This window comes from Urtica dioica, chromosome 11 (assembly GCF_054948205.1).
Source record: "Urtica dioica subsp. dioica isolate 48M chromosome 11, U.dioica_male_clone48M_v1_H2, whole genome shotgun sequence".
Lineage (NCBI taxonomy): Eukaryota > Viridiplantae > Streptophyta > Magnoliopsida > Rosales > Urticaceae > Urtica > Urtica dioica.
Window position 1 is genome coordinate 11,659,283 of NC_142766.1, and position 22,162 is coordinate 11,681,444.

General features: G+C 33.6%; 2 protein-coding genes across 2 annotated transcripts; both read right to left on the reverse strand.

The window, feature by feature from the left end:
• Positions 1 to 224: 224 nt before the first annotated feature.
• On the reverse strand, positions 225 to 4,038 carry LOC149381239 (fatty acyl-CoA reductase 1-like). Its single transcript, XM_089629981.1, has 10 exons — positions 3,861 to 4,038; positions 3,661 to 3,764; positions 3,156 to 3,358; positions 2,824 to 2,924; positions 2,118 to 2,313; positions 1,856 to 2,020; positions 1,632 to 1,713; positions 966 to 1,241; positions 732 to 859; positions 225 to 608 (listed from the first exon to the last, which is right to left on the reverse strand). Exons 1-10 carry the CDS (start codon positions 3,937 to 3,939, stop codon positions 452 to 454), a joined length of 1,491 nt encoding a protein of 496 aa, XP_089486107.1. The 5' UTR covers positions 3,940 to 4,038; the 3' UTR covers positions 225 to 451.
• Positions 4,039 to 16,250: 12,212 nt separating this feature from the next.
• LOC149381240 (fatty acyl-CoA reductase 1-like) lies at positions 16,251 to 20,182 on the reverse strand. The gene is made up of 10 exons (XM_089601713.1): positions 20,001 to 20,182; positions 19,786 to 19,889; positions 19,246 to 19,448; positions 18,829 to 18,929; positions 18,315 to 18,510; positions 18,058 to 18,222; positions 17,854 to 17,935; positions 17,276 to 17,551; positions 17,056 to 17,183; positions 16,251 to 16,496 (listed from the first exon to the last, which is right to left on the reverse strand). The coding sequence occupies exons 1-10, from the start codon at positions 20,077 to 20,079 to the stop codon at positions 16,343 to 16,345; spliced, it is 1,488 nt and encodes a 495-aa protein (XP_089457839.1). The 5' UTR covers positions 20,080 to 20,182; the 3' UTR covers positions 16,251 to 16,342.
• Between the last annotated feature and the right edge of the window lie 1,980 nt (positions 20,183 to 22,162).

Here is a 22,162-nt window from a genome sequence, read left to right on the forward strand (position 1 = left end):
AAGACGCGGGAATATTTTGGGTGTAACGTAAATTTTTTACCATACTAATTAAAATGCATAGTTATTTATTTACAATTAACAAAAAATTCACTATATAACTATTTAATTATCTATTTATAAGGCTATATATCTAGCAAACCAAATAAAATATCCCAAAATCTCTATGAATAATCACATCATTCCAATTAACCAATAATATAACCTCTAAAATAAAGGACAACATCTAAACAGAAAAAAAGTATAAAATTAAATAATCTTTTGTACAGCAAGGACAAAAATCAATTGTCTTAAATCTCTATTACAATAGATAAGGGATTTTTTTTTTATAATCAACTGCCAAGGGAGAGAATTTTTTTTTTTTTTTTTTTTTTGTAATACATGAAAATATTTATACTTATTCATATAGTCTTAGATGCAAGACTTTCCATCGCAACACAACACATTTTTCGAATCACTGCTTGATGGCATATTTTACAAGACCAGGAATGTGAGAGTCCATGATAAAGTCTTCCCAATCAATGCATTTGGGATCGAAGTTAAATAAATTTGCGTCCACGAAAATAGCCATTGTTTTCTTCTGTAGCTCCTCGGCATTCTTGTCGTCAAATCTGTAATAGTTTTTACAGGACAATAAATTAAACAGGCATTATTGACAAAACGAATGATCCAACGTTAACTGTACTAACTAGTAGTTCTAATTAAAAATTTTACAGATGATGAGAAGTACTTACACGCCCTTGAACATCAAATATGGTTTGTAAATTTCCACCAACCGCAATGCTAAACTGAATTTTCTCTGCCTATTAGTGTACTCGTCTTGGAATAACCCGAAAAGGGCTATATTCGCCAATTGAAACATCTATCAAAGAGTTCAACAACAACAAAAATGTAAAAAAAAAAAAAAAAAAAAAAATCGAGATGAAGTTACTTTATTTATTTTTATATTCTGATGATTTAGAACAAACCTTCAGGGGCAAGCCAAAGCGGATCATCATGTAAATTTTGAAGGTAAATAGGCTATTCCACATATTTGGTTTTCCAACAATAATTGGATTTCCTTCCTTGTCAGCCAGTGGGCTTTCTGCGAAGTATCGACACCCAAAACTTTGCATGGTAGAGAAACTCACGGGATTTCTCAGTGAAGATCCCATTTGGTAAATCATGATTTTATTGTTCGATGGCTTATTTGCATGGGTTACCATCGCCACTATAATTGCATTCACTACCATATCCGCCGGAATCTGCGATGAATTAAAAATTAAGAAAACCTAATTTTACAACCAAGTAAACAAATGCAAGCTATATTTATATATATATATATATATATATATATATATATATATATATGTTAATTTTAAATATTATCTTCGTTTGAAGTTTTCTAATTGGATACAACGTTTATAAAATTATTAATTGTCAGAAAAAAATATAAATGATATATATTTTTTTTGTTTACGTTTTTGTTTAATTTGTGATAGAAAATATCTTCCATTATGAGATTCATTTACAGTGTTGTATTAAATGACTGTAATATTTGTGATAGAAAATATCTTCCATTATGAGATTCATTTACAGTGTTGTATTAAATGACTGTAATATTGGAGTTTTTTGTTTTCATCGTCTTCACTTACAATGTCGAGTATCAGTGAAGGACTAGCATAAAAGCTTGTCAGTTTTCCTTTGCAGTACCCAGCTATCACAGCATCCATAGTTCTGTAGTTCATAATTACGCATTAGCAGTTACATACGCTGAAAAATTTATCTTTATTTAGATCAATTGATTAGTACACACACACACAGATATATATATATATATATATATATATATATATATATATATATATATATAACCTACTTAATGCCTTCAATCCAACCAGGGAATGGATGCTTGTACGTGCTAGCAATAATAGTTGGACGGATTATGACGATTGGGATATTTTGATCATTAAATTCGCGTAAATTCATTTCTCCCATTGCCTTGGTGAAACTGTATGTATTTGGCCATCCAAACAATTTTGCCCTGATAATAAATAAAGTTTTTGAAAATGACATTAGTAATAATAGTGGTACACATTTGTGCTATGTTTATGTATAGGGGCTTAAAAGTAAAAGATCACCTTTCCATTCCAAAATTCTTGAGCTGAATAGTAATATCTTTTTCTGAAACACCTTCGGATCTTAATTGCTTCACCTTCTCTCTCCCCAACTTATTTTCAAAATTAATGTCTAATTTACATGAAGTTTCCTTTAGTGTATCACCCATCTCGAATGCCTTTTCATGTACCAGTCCCTCTTGTTCACCACAGACATATGCTGAAAACGGCAAATAAATAATATTAAACGTTGAACTTTATTATTATTTTTTGCTTGAAAAGTGTTGAAACTTGAAATCTGTTAGTTAATATACGGTACAGCAGCTGTGAAATACAGTTGGGTGGTCCTGTGATGTAATTCGTGTCAAACTGTAATATACTAACTAATTTAGCCAATTAATTTTCATACTGAAAAATAACAAAAATACAAACTAAGTGGGTGACTTTTACTATTTAAAACTACAAGGCTCTATATTGTTTGTAGCTGCACAAAACTTGTAAGGCTTAATGATCTTGTCTAAAAACTAAAAGGTGTACTATATAATTGCGTTGATAATTTCTTTTTTAATTAAAAACAAAATTCTATAAAGTTAATTCCGGTTAATCCCTTTTTATCAATGTAATTAATACAACTCGTAATGCTTTGCTGTCGTGACAAAAGACTTGAGCGATGCTTATAAATAATTGATCTTCAGAATTAAGGGATAATGATGGATAATAGTAAATGAACCTGTTGATACGTGGATGATAATTTTGAGCTGAGTACACTTCTTTGCAAAGTTCAAAAGATTCAGAGGTCCCATTGTGTTAATTGCCAAGGACACGTCATACCTGCCAATATTTTATTCACATGCACGACACATTAGTACTGGACCCACGCATACCTACGCATTTAATTTATTACCAAATTATATTAAAATAAGAAAAACAAAAGACAGCAACGAACCACCTCTTTTTAGATTTTTTTTTATACTAAATGTAATGAACCACCTTTCATATTATAGGAAAAAACCAGACGATCACGGGCTATATGAGAAATGTTGGGTACATAAAATTTATTACCTATCGTCAAAGTTGGTAGTGGCAGCAGAATTGACAATAACGTCAACTTCTTTAAACATCTCTTCCGTCAAATCCGAATCTTTAATTCCAAAGTTCTCATGAGAAATGTCTCCAGGGACTGGAAGCAATTTTTCTACCAGAGTCTCAAACCCAGCTTTGTCCCATCTTGTCCTTAAAACCCTAAACAAATCCTTCTCCACAATCTGCACGGTCGAAATACATTTAAACTAAGTAATCATTTATTTAATATTAAAATGTAAATAATTACTTTAATATTAACTTTATATTATTAACTCTTATGCCATGCATCGAAGAAACTAATTATTCTGCAACTGTAAACTGGTCTACTCAGTCTAAGGAAAAGCCTGAATAGGTTTTTGTTTTCCTACTAAGATTTGAAATTGATGCGTAATAACAAGAATAAATACTATATAATCGGGATATATGCTCACAGATACACAGACACAGCCATATATCTACATATTATTATAGTAAATTGTATAACCTCAGAGTTCATGCGTTGCCTTGCAGAGCTGGAATCTGGTGCTCTTAGGAGAAGATAGATTTTTTTCACATTTGGTTGAACGCTCAGAATTTTCTCCACTAAAACTACAATCACAGAAAATTAAGAATATAATATAAAATTTCATTATATTAAGAGGGAAATGAATATATGAAAAGAATGAGAACGTAGTGTAGTAATACCCTTCGCAAGAAAACCCGTGGAGCCGGTGACCAGGACGGTCTTGTTCTCCAGAAAAGAGTTTAGCCTTTTCAACTCCATATTTGGAAATAAAGTCGATCAATTTAGTTAACAAGGGGCTTTTAATTTATAAAAACTGAACAAAAAAGGATTTGCTAATAAGGAAATAAGTATTTAACACTCAGTGCATGTTTATCAGAAGCTGGGAGTCTCATGTCTATTTATAACTCCGCAACGATGACTTTGTAGGGTTCATTTTATTTTTAGCCCCTGTAGTTTAGTGTATTTTTATTTTGCCCCAAAGATAGTAAGGGAATCTAGTCATTTATTTATATTTCTAAAGTAAAAAATTGTACATAATAGTCATTCGAAACTAATTGATTAACAAAATAATAGATAAAGTTTTAAATTTTTACCAAAGTAATCAAACTTAAGTTATCAATTTTTTTTTCGGCACAAAGATTATTATTTTTTTATTATAAACAATTTATTACGTTTTAAAAAATTGATTCTAGGGTTTTTTTTTTAAACTTGATTATTGTACATTTAGAATAATTTACTAATTTTAGATAAATTTCGACTATTTTGCAAAACTATTGCTTTAAATTACTATTTAGCTAAATCACTTTTTCTAAAATTATAGCAAAACACTTGCAGATAAACAAATTATTCTTATATAATAGTTATTTATTTATTTACTAAATAAATCAGATAGCTCTATTGTCTATTAAAAATTCTGAAAAATATTTTTCCAATTCATATTCGTTAATTTGTTTTTATTATTATTATTATTATTATTATTAATAAAGACGAGTCTAGAATTTGACGATGCAGTAAAATATAGAATTCGGATAGGAGACATACAGGGGCGGAATTACATTCACCATGGATGTGGCCCATGCCACCCCATATTTTAGAAAACGTAAATATATATAAATTTATATATATATATATATAGTGATTTACAATTAAAAATATATAGAATATGCAAACGCATATTTATATTGATTTACGAATAAAAATATATACAGTATGCAGTATATTAGTACCGTCAACAAAAAATTGTTAAGTTCTAGTGCCTTTTTCCATTTAATTTTTACACTCTCGTATTTTTGTTTCCATATTTGTTTTGTCTGTTCTGATATTATTGACATTTAACTATAAAACTTACAATATAAATTTGCAAGATTTTCTCTATATTGACGTATATTTGGAGCATTTAGAATCATAAATTTGTTACATTTTAATATATATTTTTTTAAGAAATTCAACTCCTATATATGCAAACAAGTAATTCTAAAAAAACCAATTAAAATCAATTTTAAGCCTAAAAACACTTGAAAAAAATCTAACTTTTAGAATTTAAGAATATTTTACTATATGAAATATTTTAAACAGAAGTTATATTAGCTTGTTAGAAAATTCGAAGTCGTCGAGATAATGAAAATCATTATAAAATAATAATTTTTGTTTTAGAAAGTATCAAAACGCTATATTTAAAAAAAAATCAATAGATTAGAGATCAAAATGAAACACAAATGTCACGATAAAATTTTTTGGGAATTATTACGCAAAAATATATTTATAGTATTATTGTCGACCGCCTTTAGGCTTAAATTTTTGGGTCCCCTCCTGAACACATAAATGTAAACACGAATGAAGATGACCAATTATATGCTATATAATAACTGACAGCAAACCATATAGTTGGAAATTAATGGGAATCAATTACAACATTTAACGTTCGGTGTGATTGTAAAAAAATCAATAAAAGTTTAGGTATAATTTGATGAATAAATTCAATAACTCAACGAAAAAAAGTTGATGCCGCCAAGGACCGTTTAAATCTTGGTATTTTTGGTGGTATTCTGCATTCAATTACGTATCCGGTCTGTAATTGGAGGCACGTTCGCCAAACTAACTAACCGCTGTATCCTTAAATTACAAAGTAATATGAATTATGTATTACTTTTTTTCATACCAAAAAGTATATATTAGTTAAGTAAGAGAATTATTACAATACATATATATCCAAGCTGGAAAACATTTTCAACCTTGATGGCATGAACGAGAGAAAACGCACCCCTTAAACTAAATAGAGTAAAACGTACTGCTTAGATTTTTACCAATAAATTTAAAAGCCGCATTAGATGCTGTTACGCCGTTATTTTCACAATGTATAAATAAGACATCGAGAGAAAAAATGACACATCAAGCTCATGCACAACGCTAAAGTCCACAAGCAAACTCATGCGCCAAACTCCGAATAAACACTCATAATATGTTTTTCAAACGAATTCTCAAAAAAGACTCTCAAAGCATATTTTCAAGCTAGACTCCTTGACAAATCTTCAAGACAAAACTATAAACATGACCACCCAGTCGGCAAAAGAAAATGACCACTCGACCGACCAATATAGAAGACCACCCAGATGGTCAAAGAAAATGACCACCGGCCAGCAAAAAAATGAAGACCACCCGACTGACCAAAGAAAATGATCATCCGGCCAGCTAATAGAAGACCACCCAGATGACCAAAGAAAATGATCACTTGGCCGACCAAAATAGAAGAACCCCCGGATTATGGCCAAAGAAAATGACCACCCGGCAGACCAAAATAGAAGACCACCTGGATGGCCAAAGAGTTCCGGGTGGCCGAAAAATGAAGATTACCCGGCTGACCAAAAAAAATGACCGCCTGGTCGGCCTAAAATGAAGATCACCTGGTCTTCTTCATTCGGCCAAGACTACCCGGCCATCTTTACTTGGTCAAGACCATCTGGACGACTCCACCACCCAACCAAGTACTTATTTCCACCAATATCCTTTGGCTGCTATAAATACTTCATCCTCTCATAACACAAGGGCATTCTCTCCAACTTAGAGAAACTATCTCAATAAACTCCCTCTCTCACTTCTCTCTTTTGATTCTACTTCCACAAGAACACTTGAGACCAAAACTAAAGAGAATCAATACCAGTCCACTCACACAATAAAATCACAAAACAGAGAAATAATTCACTTCCATTTTCTCTAGATTGGAAGAGAAAATATTTACACTCTCTAAAACATTTTCTCTCACAAACCAAGGCTAACCAAGCCAAAATTATATTCCCTCTCTAAAAATGTCCAAGAGCTTGAGATACTAATTCTTATGTAGTTCTTCTCTTAATAAGAGGAATATCCCTCCACACGCTTCGTGAAAACGTGACCCGAGGACTCACTTGAGATAGTGACTTTCGGGTACGCCCCAAGTCTACACTACTCTCTCGAGACCGACAGAAACGTGACCCGAGGAACTAACATCGAGACACGTTACAAGCTCCTACAAAAACATGTGTCTCATGAATGTTAATCGAAAAAACGCATTAATAGATGTGACATGCCACTTTCAAAAGGCGACAAAGTTTTTGAAACGATAATTGTAGCCTAAAATTTAGACTGCGTCTTTAATATCTTGGTGACTAGTTTAGAAGCAACTTGTTTCTTTTAAAATTCCCATTGCTTCTAAAGCTAATTTTTGTAGTAGCTAACGAAAAAACTAGTCCCAACGAAAAAAGACAAAATTTAGGGTTTCATTCTCAGCAATACCATTGTTTCTCAGCCAATGAAATTTCAATTTTCGGTCTAAACTAACAGAGGACTATCGAGTTATGGGAGCTACTTTTTTCTATATGTTTTTGCCAGATTCGTCGCCAACAAGAGATTCTTAACTCTTCGCAGTTGTCGTGCAGAGCTTAGAACCATCGACATTCCCACACCCATCTTCGTTGTCCGAATTAGCATCGACCAATCACGTCTCCTATGGAGGTTTTTTTTCTTTACTTTTCTCGTGTTGTTTTGTATTAGAATAATTCAGACTACGATCTATTTTTTCTCCATTGAATATTTGATCAGTGCGATTGTATTTAGGTTAAATAACAGATTCGAGAAATGAGTTATTTTCTGTAGACGTAACTTGTAACCATAGAAGTTTCTATCAACAAGTGATGACATAAATAATTGTTGGTAGAACATGCTACCTAAAAAACAAAAAATTGGCAACGTAGCCATCTATAAGGCTAGCAATTCGGTTTCAGCCAACTTTTCGTTAATTTTATGTAAATAGTCATCTTGCTTACGTGGCAGCTTATTAATTGAAATAATTTTACACGTTTACTCGTATTTATTACGGTGGCTAATTATAATTAGAGAGTTTTTAATTTTAATTTTGAATCTTACCGATTTGGAAAGATTTATTAACGTGTATTGTAGGGTTTCTGGACGTGAGGATTTGCGTTGACTTTAGCTAAGTTGTTTCTATTTTTGTGGCTATTAATTATTGAATAAAATCTGTAAATATGTTATTTATTTTTGGCTGGATCTTTCTTGATCCAATTTTACATTAAAATTTTATTCTTTCTTAACGTGTAAATAACTCTCTTATTAACATGACATCAATTTACATATAAATGAATCAATTTACAATTTACATGACTCTTATTTACAAATCCAATTTACATCCAGAAGACGAAGAAGAAAGAGGAAAAAAAAATCATGTGTAAAATAAAGAACAACAATGAAGCTCGATCTGAAGAAATTCTCGACCTCGTCGTTCTCGGTATCGAAGACGAACCAATGCAAACATTCCGTTCGAGAATCGCCACATTGGTGTTGTTATTGAGGAGCGGCGGATTAGGCGTGGGAGTGAGCGGTGGTGATTTCTCCGTTCTTCTTCTGGGGAATGGGCGATGGTGGCGATGAAGGAGGTTCCTCAATCAGAAGAATTTTAGGGTTTTTTTTTTCTTTTTTTGGTTTTTTGTTTCGGGATTATGGTTAGGTTGAGGAGCTAACAAATTAATGACTTTTAATTTGCTTCCTCGAATAGCGCGACAATTATGATGACCAAATCTTCGTAATTATGTTTTATTATTCAGTTTAAAATGAACGAGATAGTTATTGAGGTCTGTTTGGTCTTTTAATTAGTTGTTAATTGGTGGGCGTGGCTATTTACTGAAAATTAACAAAAGGTTGGCTAAAACCAAAACCTCTATAACCAAATGGATATACACCTATATAACCGAAAAAAAAACCAAAAACTCACATTATCTCGTGATTAGCATTGCGTTTATGATTTTACTTATCTTCATCTTATTTTTTAAGGAGCTTTAAATTTTATCTTTGATCATTCATTATTCATTGTAATTTAAGCCGTTTTATCTTGTATCAATATATTCACGTATATATATACACACCAGCTCTTATCGCCTATTAAAAGATTTGAACAAATAGAATAATGTCTTTATCACTAGGGATGGCAATTTGACCCGTTAACTGCATTCCGACCCGTTAATTACCCGATTTATTCGGGCCGGGTAATACCCGTTCTTTTTGGATAAACGGGTAAACGGGTAATACCCGTTAAGGTTTTAACGGGTCCGGGTATGGGTTACGGAATAGTCATCCCGTACCCCGTTACCCGGGACCCGACCCGTTAACTTTTAAATATTTAAAAAGATAATAAATTTTTATATGTTGCAATGAAGATGATAGCGTTGCAATGAAGATGACCAAATTTACAATGAATATGATCAATTTGCAATGAAGACTTCTTTTGTATTTATTTATTTATTTATTTTGAATTTTAATGTTCTTTATATTGTAGTAAGACTTTGATATTTTTCACCTAAATTTTATTATTTTTAAACTTTATATTGTTGATGGATTTTTATTTTATAAACGCGTAAACGGTAAGCGGGTCTACCCGATCCGCTACCCTTTTTTAAAACTGGCTAAACGGATAACGGGTCCAATATTTTTAACCCGCTTATCCGGCGGGTATCCCCGTTCCCCGGGCCGTCTCAAAATCCGGGTAAACGGATCCTGGTAACGGGTAAAAAATTATAACGGGTACGGATAACGGAATAAATGTACCCGATTTTACCCGTACCCGTTGCCATCCATACTTATCACACACTAATGATCCATACGTTCCTAGACTTAACAAAAAAGTAATCTACATATTATAAACTCTTCCATAAATTGTGTAGGCTAGGCATCGTTATTTGTAATGAATATAGGGATCTTTATTATCAGCAGTATTATTTTCCAAATATACTAGCATATTGTTAATTAAATAATCTACTTATAGGGAAAATAAAAACCAAACTAGCTTACAACACTAACTAGGCAAGAAAATCAGCTAAATATAGCTCCATGCCGATTTAATGTAGTAAACCTACTGTCATTAACCAAACTTACACTCAGGGATTTTTTTTTTCTTCCTATAAGAATATGCCAATATGATGTTCATGAGATGCAATGATTTGGAAAGATGATCGTTTTAATTTTTAGTTTAAGGTTAATTATATTTTAACCCGGTAAAGAGAAACTCAAAGATAAAGTTAACAAAGATCAACTAAAATCTGATGTATAGGAATTGGTGGTCTCGCCTAGCATTTGGAGTTCGCAATCATAGCATGGCAAAATTACCACACAAATAACATTAATTACTATCAAATTTTGGATTTACACTGAACATTATTTAACCCGTAAAAGGAAACTTAAAAAAAAAAAAATAAGATATAACATATCGATTTTTAAAACAAAAAATTGGCTACGTAAGTCACCTAAATTATAGGAATTGTAAATTAGTCAACCTTTGGTAAATACTTTGTAAATAACCAACTTGCATACGTGACAGCCTATTAAGTTCCCTTTTTTACATGTTTGATTGGAATAAATAAGTCTTTTACTAATCTGTTAATAAGTTAACTTGGTTATTTATAAGAAATTAACGAAAAATGAGCTATATCTCAATTCACTATAACCGTGTGATTATATAACTTAATAACCCTATTTAAAAAGGATAAAAATTACAAAATAGTCTCGAAGGCCACAAAGGCCAAATCCGTTCTAGCATAATCTAAATAGGAATAGTAAAATACAATACAACCGCATAAACCCAATCCGTTGGAACTATAACCACACAGTAGACCAATTCTATATTCGGCTTTAATATAGTTACAAGTTGCTGACGTATTAATGATAGTCAGAGGATGGCCACACCGCCCCTCTGACTCCCTAAAGTATTTTCAAATAAGAAAACAAAATATGAACAAATACTATGTATTTCCACATATCCATAATGTCCATCATCGACCCTCAACTTTTCACATGGCAAAAGCACACGTAGTCAACAGACAATTTTGAGATTGCTGACTTTCTTTTTTAATATTATTAATTGTTATTGTTCATATTACATGAATAATTCGCAATCTATGTAGCATATTCGCTTGAAATGAGCGTGTTCCTATTTAGGATGTCTTGTTCTGTTTAGGTTGGCACCATCACTATGTGTAAAGTAAACAGGTAGGAATTGCATTTATTATTGTATTTTTAGACTTTTGTGAGCGTGGCATCAAATTTTATAATGAAGTTTTTAGTTGATCTTCAAGTTTTGGTCCCAAAACTAAGCATGCCACAAACTATTTTTATTTTCTTGTACAAATCATGATATTTTTTTCCCCCAATTTGATAGGTTTACTCTTTGGACGCGTCGGTGAATTAAGTGGCCCAATTAATAACCTCATGCTGAAAATACGGTTGAGGGCATGCACATATTAGTTGCTGACTTTTGGCAAATGTTATTTTTTAGAGGCGTTAAAATAAATGTTTCAAATAGCTTTTATGTTATCCTATACTAAAATTATAATTTAATTATTTAAATATTAAAAATATAGTTTATTACTCCTCTTTATGTTTTTAGTAACATGTCGTATGTTATTGTATTAGTTTCAACTATATATTTTCTTAATTAATAATAAGTTCATTTAAAATTTAAACAAATTATTAAGAGGTCTAAAGAGCGCCTATAGCTCTCCCTATGTTAAACATGTGAAATTTAGTAAGTAATTAAGTAGCGTGGATGACTTTTCACAATATTTTTTACTGTGAAAGTTAGGTTTCAATCATTTTTAGCTGAAAATATCTTGAGCACCGAACAATTTTCAAAAGTTCACCAATGAAAAAATAGTTTTAATATATTTCAATTCTCGTTTTTAATGCGCATTATTTATGAGATTTTGGCACTCAGTGGCTTTTGGAATTTTTTTTTTTGGCAGTTTAGCAAAATAGCCAAAATGAAACTATAAAATTTGTTTTTAGCCTACGTTTTACAACTTTTAAGAAAATAATCAACATGTTTATGTGACAATAATTAAGGTCTGATTTGCCCTTATTAATTAACAAATTCGTCATTTTTTCTCTCATACTTTTTTCCTACATTTTTTTTTACATAAAAACTTCAAAAAACCATATCTATCTCATATGAACTCGAAATTGAGTGATTCCAAATCCTACGGATTCGTGACGCCGAGATCTTCAAAAATATATCCATTGTGTTTGACGAAAAATCATATTTAATATCATAAATGTAGAAAAATCACGTTACTACCTTAAATATGGAAATAACTGAATTTTTTTGAAATTATAAAAAAAATAAATGGAAACGTAAATATGATGCATTAAACATAATTTTTCATCAAACAAAATGGGTCTATTTTTGAAGATCTCGACGCCACGAATTTGTAAGATATGAAATCACACAATTTCGAGTTCGTATGAGAAATATACGAATTTTTGAAGTTTTGATGCAAAAAAAATTATTTGAAAAAAAAATAGGAGAGAGAAAGTGACGAATTTGTTAATAAATAAAGGAAAATTAGACCTTAATTATTGACACATAAGCCATTTGGCTATATCCCTAAAAATTGTCAAACGTAGGCTAGATCCAAAATCACATGTTTAAAGTGGCCTAATTAGTTACAAATCTTTTTTTTTTTAAACTGGGTAAGAGTTGATATATTTTAATTAATACAATAATAATAATATATATGTTGTCGGTGGTTTTCGGAAATTATTAAATTCTCCATGACTTACGAAGAATTCCGCGTTGAATCCCGAATTCGGAGGCCCAACGGGCCGAGCTACGAAAAAAGCTCATCAAAGCCCATGAAAGCTAAAACTCACTCAAAACGGGCCCAAACCGAGTCCATACTCGCTCGCGTTGCAGCCACACACAACGAAGGCTGGGTGCCCGGCGCCATGCGCCTCGTGCGGATATGCGCGGGGAGCGCGCTATTAGAAGCCCCCCGTGCACGCGCCTAAAAAAAGGAGGCGCGCCAACAGACTGGCGCGCTCCGCGCTCGTCAAATTCCACCGCGCACTTCTGGAAGTGTGTCCAGAGGCCCTCCTAGGCGTCCACATCTACTATATACCCCCCTCAGAGAGGGTCAGAGACACATTCATTCCTCCTCAAGATTACTCGTCTTAGAGTTTTGAAATGCTGCCAGAGACTTTATGCACACAGTTTCTCTAATTGAGCGCTTAATCTCCTACACACGGCTATGCCCGGGATTCTCTACTGAGAATCTCCCTCATCTCCAAGAGAAAACACACATTCTCTCTCGGGTCACTCGATTCTAGAGTCTTGAAAAATCGCCGAGGACTTCTCCGCGCTCTGTATCCTCTTTCAAGCACATCGTTCAGGCTCCGCGTCCCAAATAGTGTACACACGCATTGAACTATGGCATGACTTGATCCCGTAATTCGGGTATGCAGTCAGCTCACAAGAAGCCCAATCACCCCCATTCACCACATTCTCTCCTCATAGAATGCCTTCGGGCTAGAGGAACGAACTCGAGACTTTCGAGTTCCTACACTTTGCTCGGGTGTGGTCATTTGGTCTGGCCTTGTGTCGAACCACCCGAAGATTTCCACGTTGTCGATTTTCGCCGACAATATTTTGGCGCTAGAAGGAGGGTACTTCCCGACTTAAACGACCCAAAATCCCTTCAAATCACCTTCTTTTCTTCTTTTAAAAAACTAATTTTACTCAAACTTGAGAAAACATGAACAATCAAATCCACAACACATCTGACAAAGGCGAGAACTATCGCGCTGAAAGTGCCCGGTACAACATGCGCCGACTAGCACAGAGGAATCAGGACTTGCCTCCAAACGAGATCTGAAATCCAATCCCAGACAAGACCCGCGGAACTCCCGCATTGTCGAGCTTAAGGATATTAGGAATATTGCCCACTTGAAGTTAATAACCATGAATGATTACAGAATTAGATAAGAATTTATTTTATTAGCATCATATGATTAGTGGGTTGAGTTATGAAATCAGAATCAATAACAACTATCTTCCATAGCCTCCGTATTAAACTGAATCACGTGCTGAGCACCTGAGTTCGGGCGGTGAGCTAAAACATGGTCGATGAGTGATACACACTTGGAAAACGGTATCTAAATTCATATATGTGGAAACACGAGTGAATGATGATCACTTTGTGGGAGCATTCTGCACTTTTGGTAAGTGTACGACCCAGACAGACTTTTGTTGTAAATGTGTCATTTAAGTATCGTTACGACGAACTAGCAGGGGTTGCTTATGATGGTCACAATGAGACTTGATCTTGAAGTCATCGCGGACTTCTAGTTCATATTGCCGGGTTCTTTGACTCATTTCGTTAAAGGCTACTGAGACGCTGATTAAACTTATGTCTTGGGAACTCGGAATATGATCTGAGAAGAAAGTGGTTGACAGTACAGAATCCAGCCTTCCTGAAAGAAGGTTAATGTTCACTCACCTAAGGGTTGATTCCAGAACAGATAGATTGCTAGCACTTTCGAAGTAAGTAACGTTCGGAAGAATCTTTCGCTGGAGAAGCAACGGTGCTTAGGGTATATATGTATCAAGAAATGTATAACAAAATATTTGACCTTTGTCGATACGGGTTGAACCCAACGGATCTTGATCACGAACTGACTAGATTAGTGGAGACTCGTCATGATGAGTAAATATAGTTATAGTATAAATGAGAGTTCAGTCTTGGCTTACATGGTGGAGTATTTGACCAAGATTAGACGAATTTCTGGCAAGTTTCCGGTTTTACCAGATTGTCTCGCAGGTATCTTTATTGTGCAATATTCTTGCAGTATGGGTAAGGAAACCCTAGATAGACTTCCAGGATTGTACAGCTGCTATAAAAGTCATGCGCTGCCCCTTTAGTAGCCTTGACGCTTTATCAAAATACTTTGGACTCCTAGACGTGCAAGACCGGCGGACTGAGAGACTTTGTGTATTGATAAGAGCAGTGTTATTCATCAAATACTATTCGAGAAGATTGAGTGTTTGAGTGATTTGGGTTCTGTGTTTACGTGATTGAAGACTCACGTGTGATTGAAGACTGAAGACGTCCGAGCATAGGAGTTTGCTCGAATAGTGGAATCGAGGATATCTCAAATGCAGAGGGAGTCCCTGGTCTAGGTATTCACTTGTGGTAATAGTTTCTAGGGCTTTGATTTTGTGTTGTAATCATATAAGACCTTGTTTGTACTATTGACTGAAATCCTTTCCACTGACAGAGTGCCCTCAGACGTAGGTGTTGTTGCACTGAACTGGATAACCATATTGTGCGTCTTTTATTTTTGCACTGCTTCGTTGTTTATCCATTATCTGTGTTCAAGCAAGTTGTCGAACACATTATCATTACATTGTGTGTGACATCTTGTCTTTATGACTAATCAAAATTTCAGATAATATATAATCCTGGTTATGTTACAAGTAGTGCGAATGATCTAGAAAATTCTAGACTTTTGTAGCCGATAAATTCCCGTTCTTACTAACAGTGACGGAGCCAGAAAAGCCCATCACGGGGGGCTAATTTGAAAAAAAAAATTCAGGGGGGGCTTGATTGTAAAAAATTTATAAAAATTGGGCCAAAAGTATAAATTTTCAAGGGAAAAAAATGTAATTTTTTTTTTAAATGGGCAAAAAGTGCAAATTTTTTTTTTGAGGGGGGGCTTAAGCCCCTACTGGGCCTATACTGGCTCCGTCACTGCTTACTAATATTTATTCTAATATGACTTGATATATAATAATCCAATAACTGGTTGGAATTGTTAACGATTTGGAAGAGGTTTGCGGTTAATTTTTGTGTAAATTTGGCTAGCAGCATAAAAATGAGACAATGATGTTTAGTTAAGGATAGTTGTTTGTAGTCTGTCCGTGGAGAAATCACGGCGGAATACTGTTAGAGGTGCTCTCTTTAGCGGTGCTTTTGGGAGGCCGCAAAAGTGTTTCGAGGAGATAACGCCGTTAATACTCATTCGTGTAGCAGTGTTTGAATAATTTTCTCTTTGGAATGTACATCAAATTTAAAATAAGTCCAATAAAAACTAAGAATATGACCTCATAAATAATCTACAACCGGTATATAGAAAGGAAAATAACATAAGAACATATATTGTATAACACCAGACAATTGTCCTGAAATATCTATTGCAGTTGATAAGATTATTTATTTTTTAAATAGACTGCTATATGGAGAAAAAAAAAAATCGTGTAGTACAGGATAATAAATTTGAACTTTTATTAATGAGTATGGGATTCAAGACTTTTCCAACATTAAGCTTTTTTTTTTAATTTTTTTTTTTACTATTTAACGGCATATTTCACAAGACCCGGAATGTGAGAGTTCATGATAAAGTCTTCCCAATTGATGCACTTGGAATCAAAGATAAATAAATTTGCATCCACGAAACTAGCCATTGTTTTCTTCTGAAGCTCCTCTGAATTCTTGTCGTCAAATCTGTAAAATTTTATTACAGCATAATTAAATAGTTAGGCATATTACAGTACTAATTTTTATTTTAAAGTTAATGTTTTAAAAAATAAACAGGTAAAAATAGTTGTAGCTATTAGCAGAAGCAAATTTAATGTTTGATAAAATTAATATTAATATTTTTAATTAATAATTATTTATATAAAATGTAATTAATAATAATAAGATTTTCTTAGCTATATGAAAAAAAATATTAAATGTGTGTCTATAAATTATAAAAAATAAATTTTAAATTTTGATGGCATCAAAAAAATTATTTGATAAAAACATATACAGATAATTAGAATTATTAAAAGTTAATGTAAGAGAATAAAAAAATTAAGATAGAGAAATTATAAATTAAAAGCAAAACTATGTGGAAAAAGTTTCAAAACATAGTTTTTAGCTTTTTAGTTCAAATATTGAAAAATATTTTATATTTAAAAAATAAAATTTTTACCAAACATTTAAATACGATTTCTATTTAAAAAAAAAAATAATTATAAACAAGTAATGTCAAACAGTGCAGTCAATGAGAAGTACTTACACGCCATGGAACATCAAATATGGTTTGTAAATTTCCGCCAACCGCAATCCTAAGTTGAATTTTCTCTGCCTATTATTATACTCGTCGCGGAATAACCCAAAAAGAGCTGTATTTGCCCATTGAAATATCTATGAAATAGTTCCCAAAAAAAAAAAGTTTAAATATAAATTAAGATGAAGATAATATATTGATTCTTAAATTGTGATGATTTAGAGCAAACCTTAAGCGGTGCTCCAAAGCGGATCATCATGTAAATTCGGAAGGTGAATAAGCTATTCCATGTACTTTGTTTTGCAACAATAATTGGCTTTCCTTCCTTATCAGCAAGTGGGTTTTCTGTGAAGTATCGATGGGCAAAAGTTTGCATCGTAGAGAAACTTATGGGATTTCTTAGTGAAGATCCCATTTGGTAAATCATGATGTTATCGTTCGATCGCATATTTGCATGAGTTACCATCGCCACTATCATTGAATTCACCACCATATCCGCCGGAATCTGGGATGAGTTAAATATATAAGAAAATATAATTCGACAAGTAAATTCACATGTGGAAGTTATTTATTTGCTCATTTTTAAATTAATGTATATTTTTGTTTGGCGTTTTATAATTGGATGCGAACTTTATTCAACCTCAAATTGCGAAATATATTTTAAAATTCTTTTAAAGTAGAAAAATATATAATTTATTTTCCCGTGATAAAAAATATCCATTAATTAATAAATGATACTAGTACATATTTATTATATTTAATGATTGTAATTTTAGAGTATTTTTTTTTTCTGTGTTCTTCACTTACTATGTCGAGTATCAGTGAAGAAGTAGCATAAAAGCTTGGCAATTTTCCTTTGCAGTACCCAGCTATCACAGCATCCATACTTCTGTAATATACATTAATAATATAGGTTTAGAATTTTCTGTATGATTTATATAATCTTTTTAGTAAATATATATCATCATAAGATATTATTCAGTAATTAAGATTTACATTTATAAAACTTACTTTAAGCCTTCGATCCAACCAGGGAATGGATGTTTGTACGTGCTGGAAATAATAGTTGGACGGATTATGACAATTGGGATATTTTGATCATTAAATTCACGTAAATTCATTTCTCCCATTGCCTTTGTGAAACTGTATGTATTTGGCCATCCAAACACGTTTGCCCTGATAAATAAAGTTTTGAAAAGTATATTAGCAACAGTACCGGTACACATTTGTGCTATGGTCATGTATGGGGCTTAAAAATAAAAGATCACCTTTCCATTCCAAAATTCTTGAGCTGAATTGTAATATCTTTCTCTGAAACACCTTCAGATCTTAATTGCTTCAGCCTCTCGCTCACCAACTTATTTTCAAAATTAATATCTAATTTACAAGACGTTTCTTTTAGAGTATCGCCCATATTGACTGCCTTTTCATGTATGAGTCCCTCTTGTTCACCACAGACATATGCTTGAGAAGGAGATAAACACTTATTAAATGTTGAACTTGATATCTGTTATTTAATATATGGTATATGTGTTGCAATAGCTTACGACGTACAGCTGAGTGCACTTCTTGTCTATAATATAAAAGGTCCATTAATAATTTATTATTTAATTAAAAACAAACTCATTCCGAGGAATCAGTTTATTTTTTTTTTTTTTTTTTTTTAGCTAATTCTATGAACTTCATAATGCTTGGTTGTCGTGATAAAAGACTTGAGCGATGCTTATAATAAATGCTTAGTCATGAAAATAAAGGGATAGTGATTGAGAATAGCATATGAACCTGTTGATACGTGGATAATAATGTTGAGCTCAGTGCACTTCTTGGCAAAGTTCAGAATATTCAGAGCTCCCATTGTGTTAATAGACAAGGACACGTCATACCTGCCAATATATATTTTACGATCGAGCTTCAGGACTTGATACGAAACTGAAGTTAGGAAGGCATATATAACTTGTCTAGCTGGCATTACATCACTAGTAATTAATAACTCTAAAAATATGCATAGTCACAATCACATGCACTAGAAATTAGCATGCCTAGGCTTTTTTTTAGAGTAAAAGAAGAAAGAAAAATAATAGCAATGAAGTGAATGAACCACGCACGTTTCTTGTTATAGGAAAATACCAGATGATCACGAGATAAAATATGATTCACAAATGTAATCTACGAGAAATATGGGTACAGTAAATTTATTACCTATCGTCAAAGTTGGTAGTGGCAGCAGAGTTGACAATAACTTCAATATCCTTAAACATCTCTTCCATCAAAGCGGAATCTTTGATTCCAAAGCTCTCATGAGCAATGTCTCCAGGAATTGGAACCAGTTTTTCTATCAGAGTCTCAAACCCAGCGTTGTCGCATTTTGTCCTTAAAACCCTAAACAAATCTTTCTCTACAATCTGTAACGTTGAAATACATTTAAATTAAATAATCATTTATTGCTTTCCTGGCATTGGCGAAACATATGACCCCTGAACTTTATAAAAATCACTGCTGCTTAATGTTGTTCCTTATATGTCCCCAAAAGCTTATTACAATGCAACAAATATAATAAATATATATATATATATATATGTATATATATGTTATATAAAAGCTTAAGCCAGTGATCAAAGTAGAACGTGATTCTGAAACCCTAAACTGGAATAATCATTCTAAGAAAGAGTATTAAATGGTTTACTTTTAATAAGATTTCAAACTTGATGTACTTAAAGATATGAAAATGAAGTGAAGAACCTCAGATTTCATGCGTTGCCATGCGGAGTTGGAATCTGGCGCTCTTAGGAGAAGATAGATTTTTTTCACATGTGGTTGAACGCTCAGTATTTTCTCCACCAAAACTACAACCATTGGAAACCAAGTATATATGTAGCATAAAATTTCGTTGAACAGAGGAAAAATTATTAAGAAAATGACCATAAAAAAAGATTGAGAATGTTTAGTAGTAATACCTTTTGCAAGAAAGCCAGTGGAGCCAGTAATCAGGATGGTCTTGTTCTCAAGAAAACAGTTTAGCCTTTTCAACTCCATATTTGAAAACAAAGTCGACCCAGTTTGTGAAGCGGATTTCAGTTTGTAAATGCTGAACGAAAAAGATATACTTCTTCGCTAATAAGAAAAATAAATAGTTAACGCTCAGTGATTGTTTACTATGGAAGCTAGGACGCTCATCTCTATTTATAGATCCGCAAAGATGACTTTGTAGGATTTATTTTACTTTTAGGCCCATGCAGTCTAGGATATTTGTATTTTTTTTTGCCTAAAGATATGAGGGATATATATATATATATATATATATATATATATATATATATATATATATATATATATATAATTGTTTGGTGGATAGAAATTCCAGGATGTGCTACTTCATACGTAGTTCATTTTACTTTGTAGGATTCATTACGTAGATGTCTTATTCACTACTATAATATGTATTTTCATAATAAGATATTAGATAATACTTGTATGTACATGTCAGCATTCAATCTCAACCGTTCAAATAAGTTTGTTAGACACGCACGGCTGAGATGAGTTTGCAAGAATTGTATTTATATCACCAACGAATGATTGGTAGTCAGTTAGTCAATCAGTCAAACAAATTCCCAAATCTCGTCTCTCTCTTTCTCTCTTCTCTCTTCCTACTTTCTGTTATGGTATCAGAGCCAAGGCTCTAAGCTCGATTGATTTTTGGCTATGGCGTCATCGGAAAATGTCGCTCCTCAGTCGCCGATCTCAGATCCTCAGTTGCGAGCCCTCGCGAGCCAAATTCAGGCGTATCAGAGCGTGGTTCCGCACATCAATCAGCTCAATCTCCGCTTGGATCGCAACAATTTTCACCTCTGGAGTACTCAGATACTATCCACAACCAGAGCACATGGAATTGAAGGTTTCTTACTTGGTACACTCTCGTGTCCACCTCAATTTCATCAGTCAGTCAACAATGGCGTCAGTTCTCAAACGCCAAATCCGGATTATTATCTTTGGCTCCGATATGACCAATCCACCCTCAGCTGGATGTTCTCCTCCATCTCTGAAGGTATGTTAGGTCATGTGAACAGATGCGTAACCTCTGCTTCAGCCTGGTCGACGCTCTGTCAGATCTTCCAAACGACGTCGAAAGCTCGTGTTCTGCAACTCCGATTTGCACTCCAGACATCGAAGAAAGGAAGCCTCAGCATCAACGAGTTCATCCTCAAGATGAAAACGATAGCTGATGATCTCAGCAGCGCCGGATCAGTAATCAACGACGACGATTTGATTCTCTACATTCTCGGAGGACTCGGAGCTGAATACGAGTCCGTCGTGGTCAATCTCCCCAGCAAATCTGACACTCCTACCCTACCAGAGGTACAATTCGCCTTACAATCTCAGGAGATGAGAATTGATTCTCTAAACTCTGCAATTGGATCCGATTCCTTCTCGACACCATCAGCGCATTTTGCACAACGAGGAAGAGGTCAAAGTAGAGGTCGTGGTCGCGGTCGCGGTGGCCGTGGTAGGGGCTACACCAACAATCGTCCTGTGTGTCAGCTCTTTGGGAGAGTTGGTCATCTTGTCACGAAATGTTTTCATCGCTTTGATGTACATTTCAGTGGCTCTTCTCCACAGCCACAGATCACAGGGAATCAAAGCACGTCGTCATCACCAAATCAAGCTTGCTGTTGGAGACGAACAAGCAGCACAAGAGTGGTATCTAGATAGTGGAACCATTTTGAAAGCCTAAACGTCAGAATTTGGCTTAAATCCCGAGACCCCATCTTGTGGGTCTTGTTTACTAGGTCGATTCCACTCAGAAAACACTACTCTTTTGTTCATTTCAGTGATCTCAACATTCTTGAAACTATAGCCCAGTTTGCCCTGCATCATTCTCCCCGTGTTTGACAGAATTCGTCCTCGAATTCGATGCATTCTTATGTGGTGCGAATGAAGAATGACAATCTTGATGAACTCCAAAATACTCAATTCAACCTCAAATAAATAAGACACGTCAACAAAAATTGTATCACCTCCATCGGATTGATTGATAATTGGAGAAAGAGATATCTTCATGTCTTCCTCGTCTTTGTCAAAGATTAGCTCTTCGAAGATCGGATAGTCACATATTGGCTCT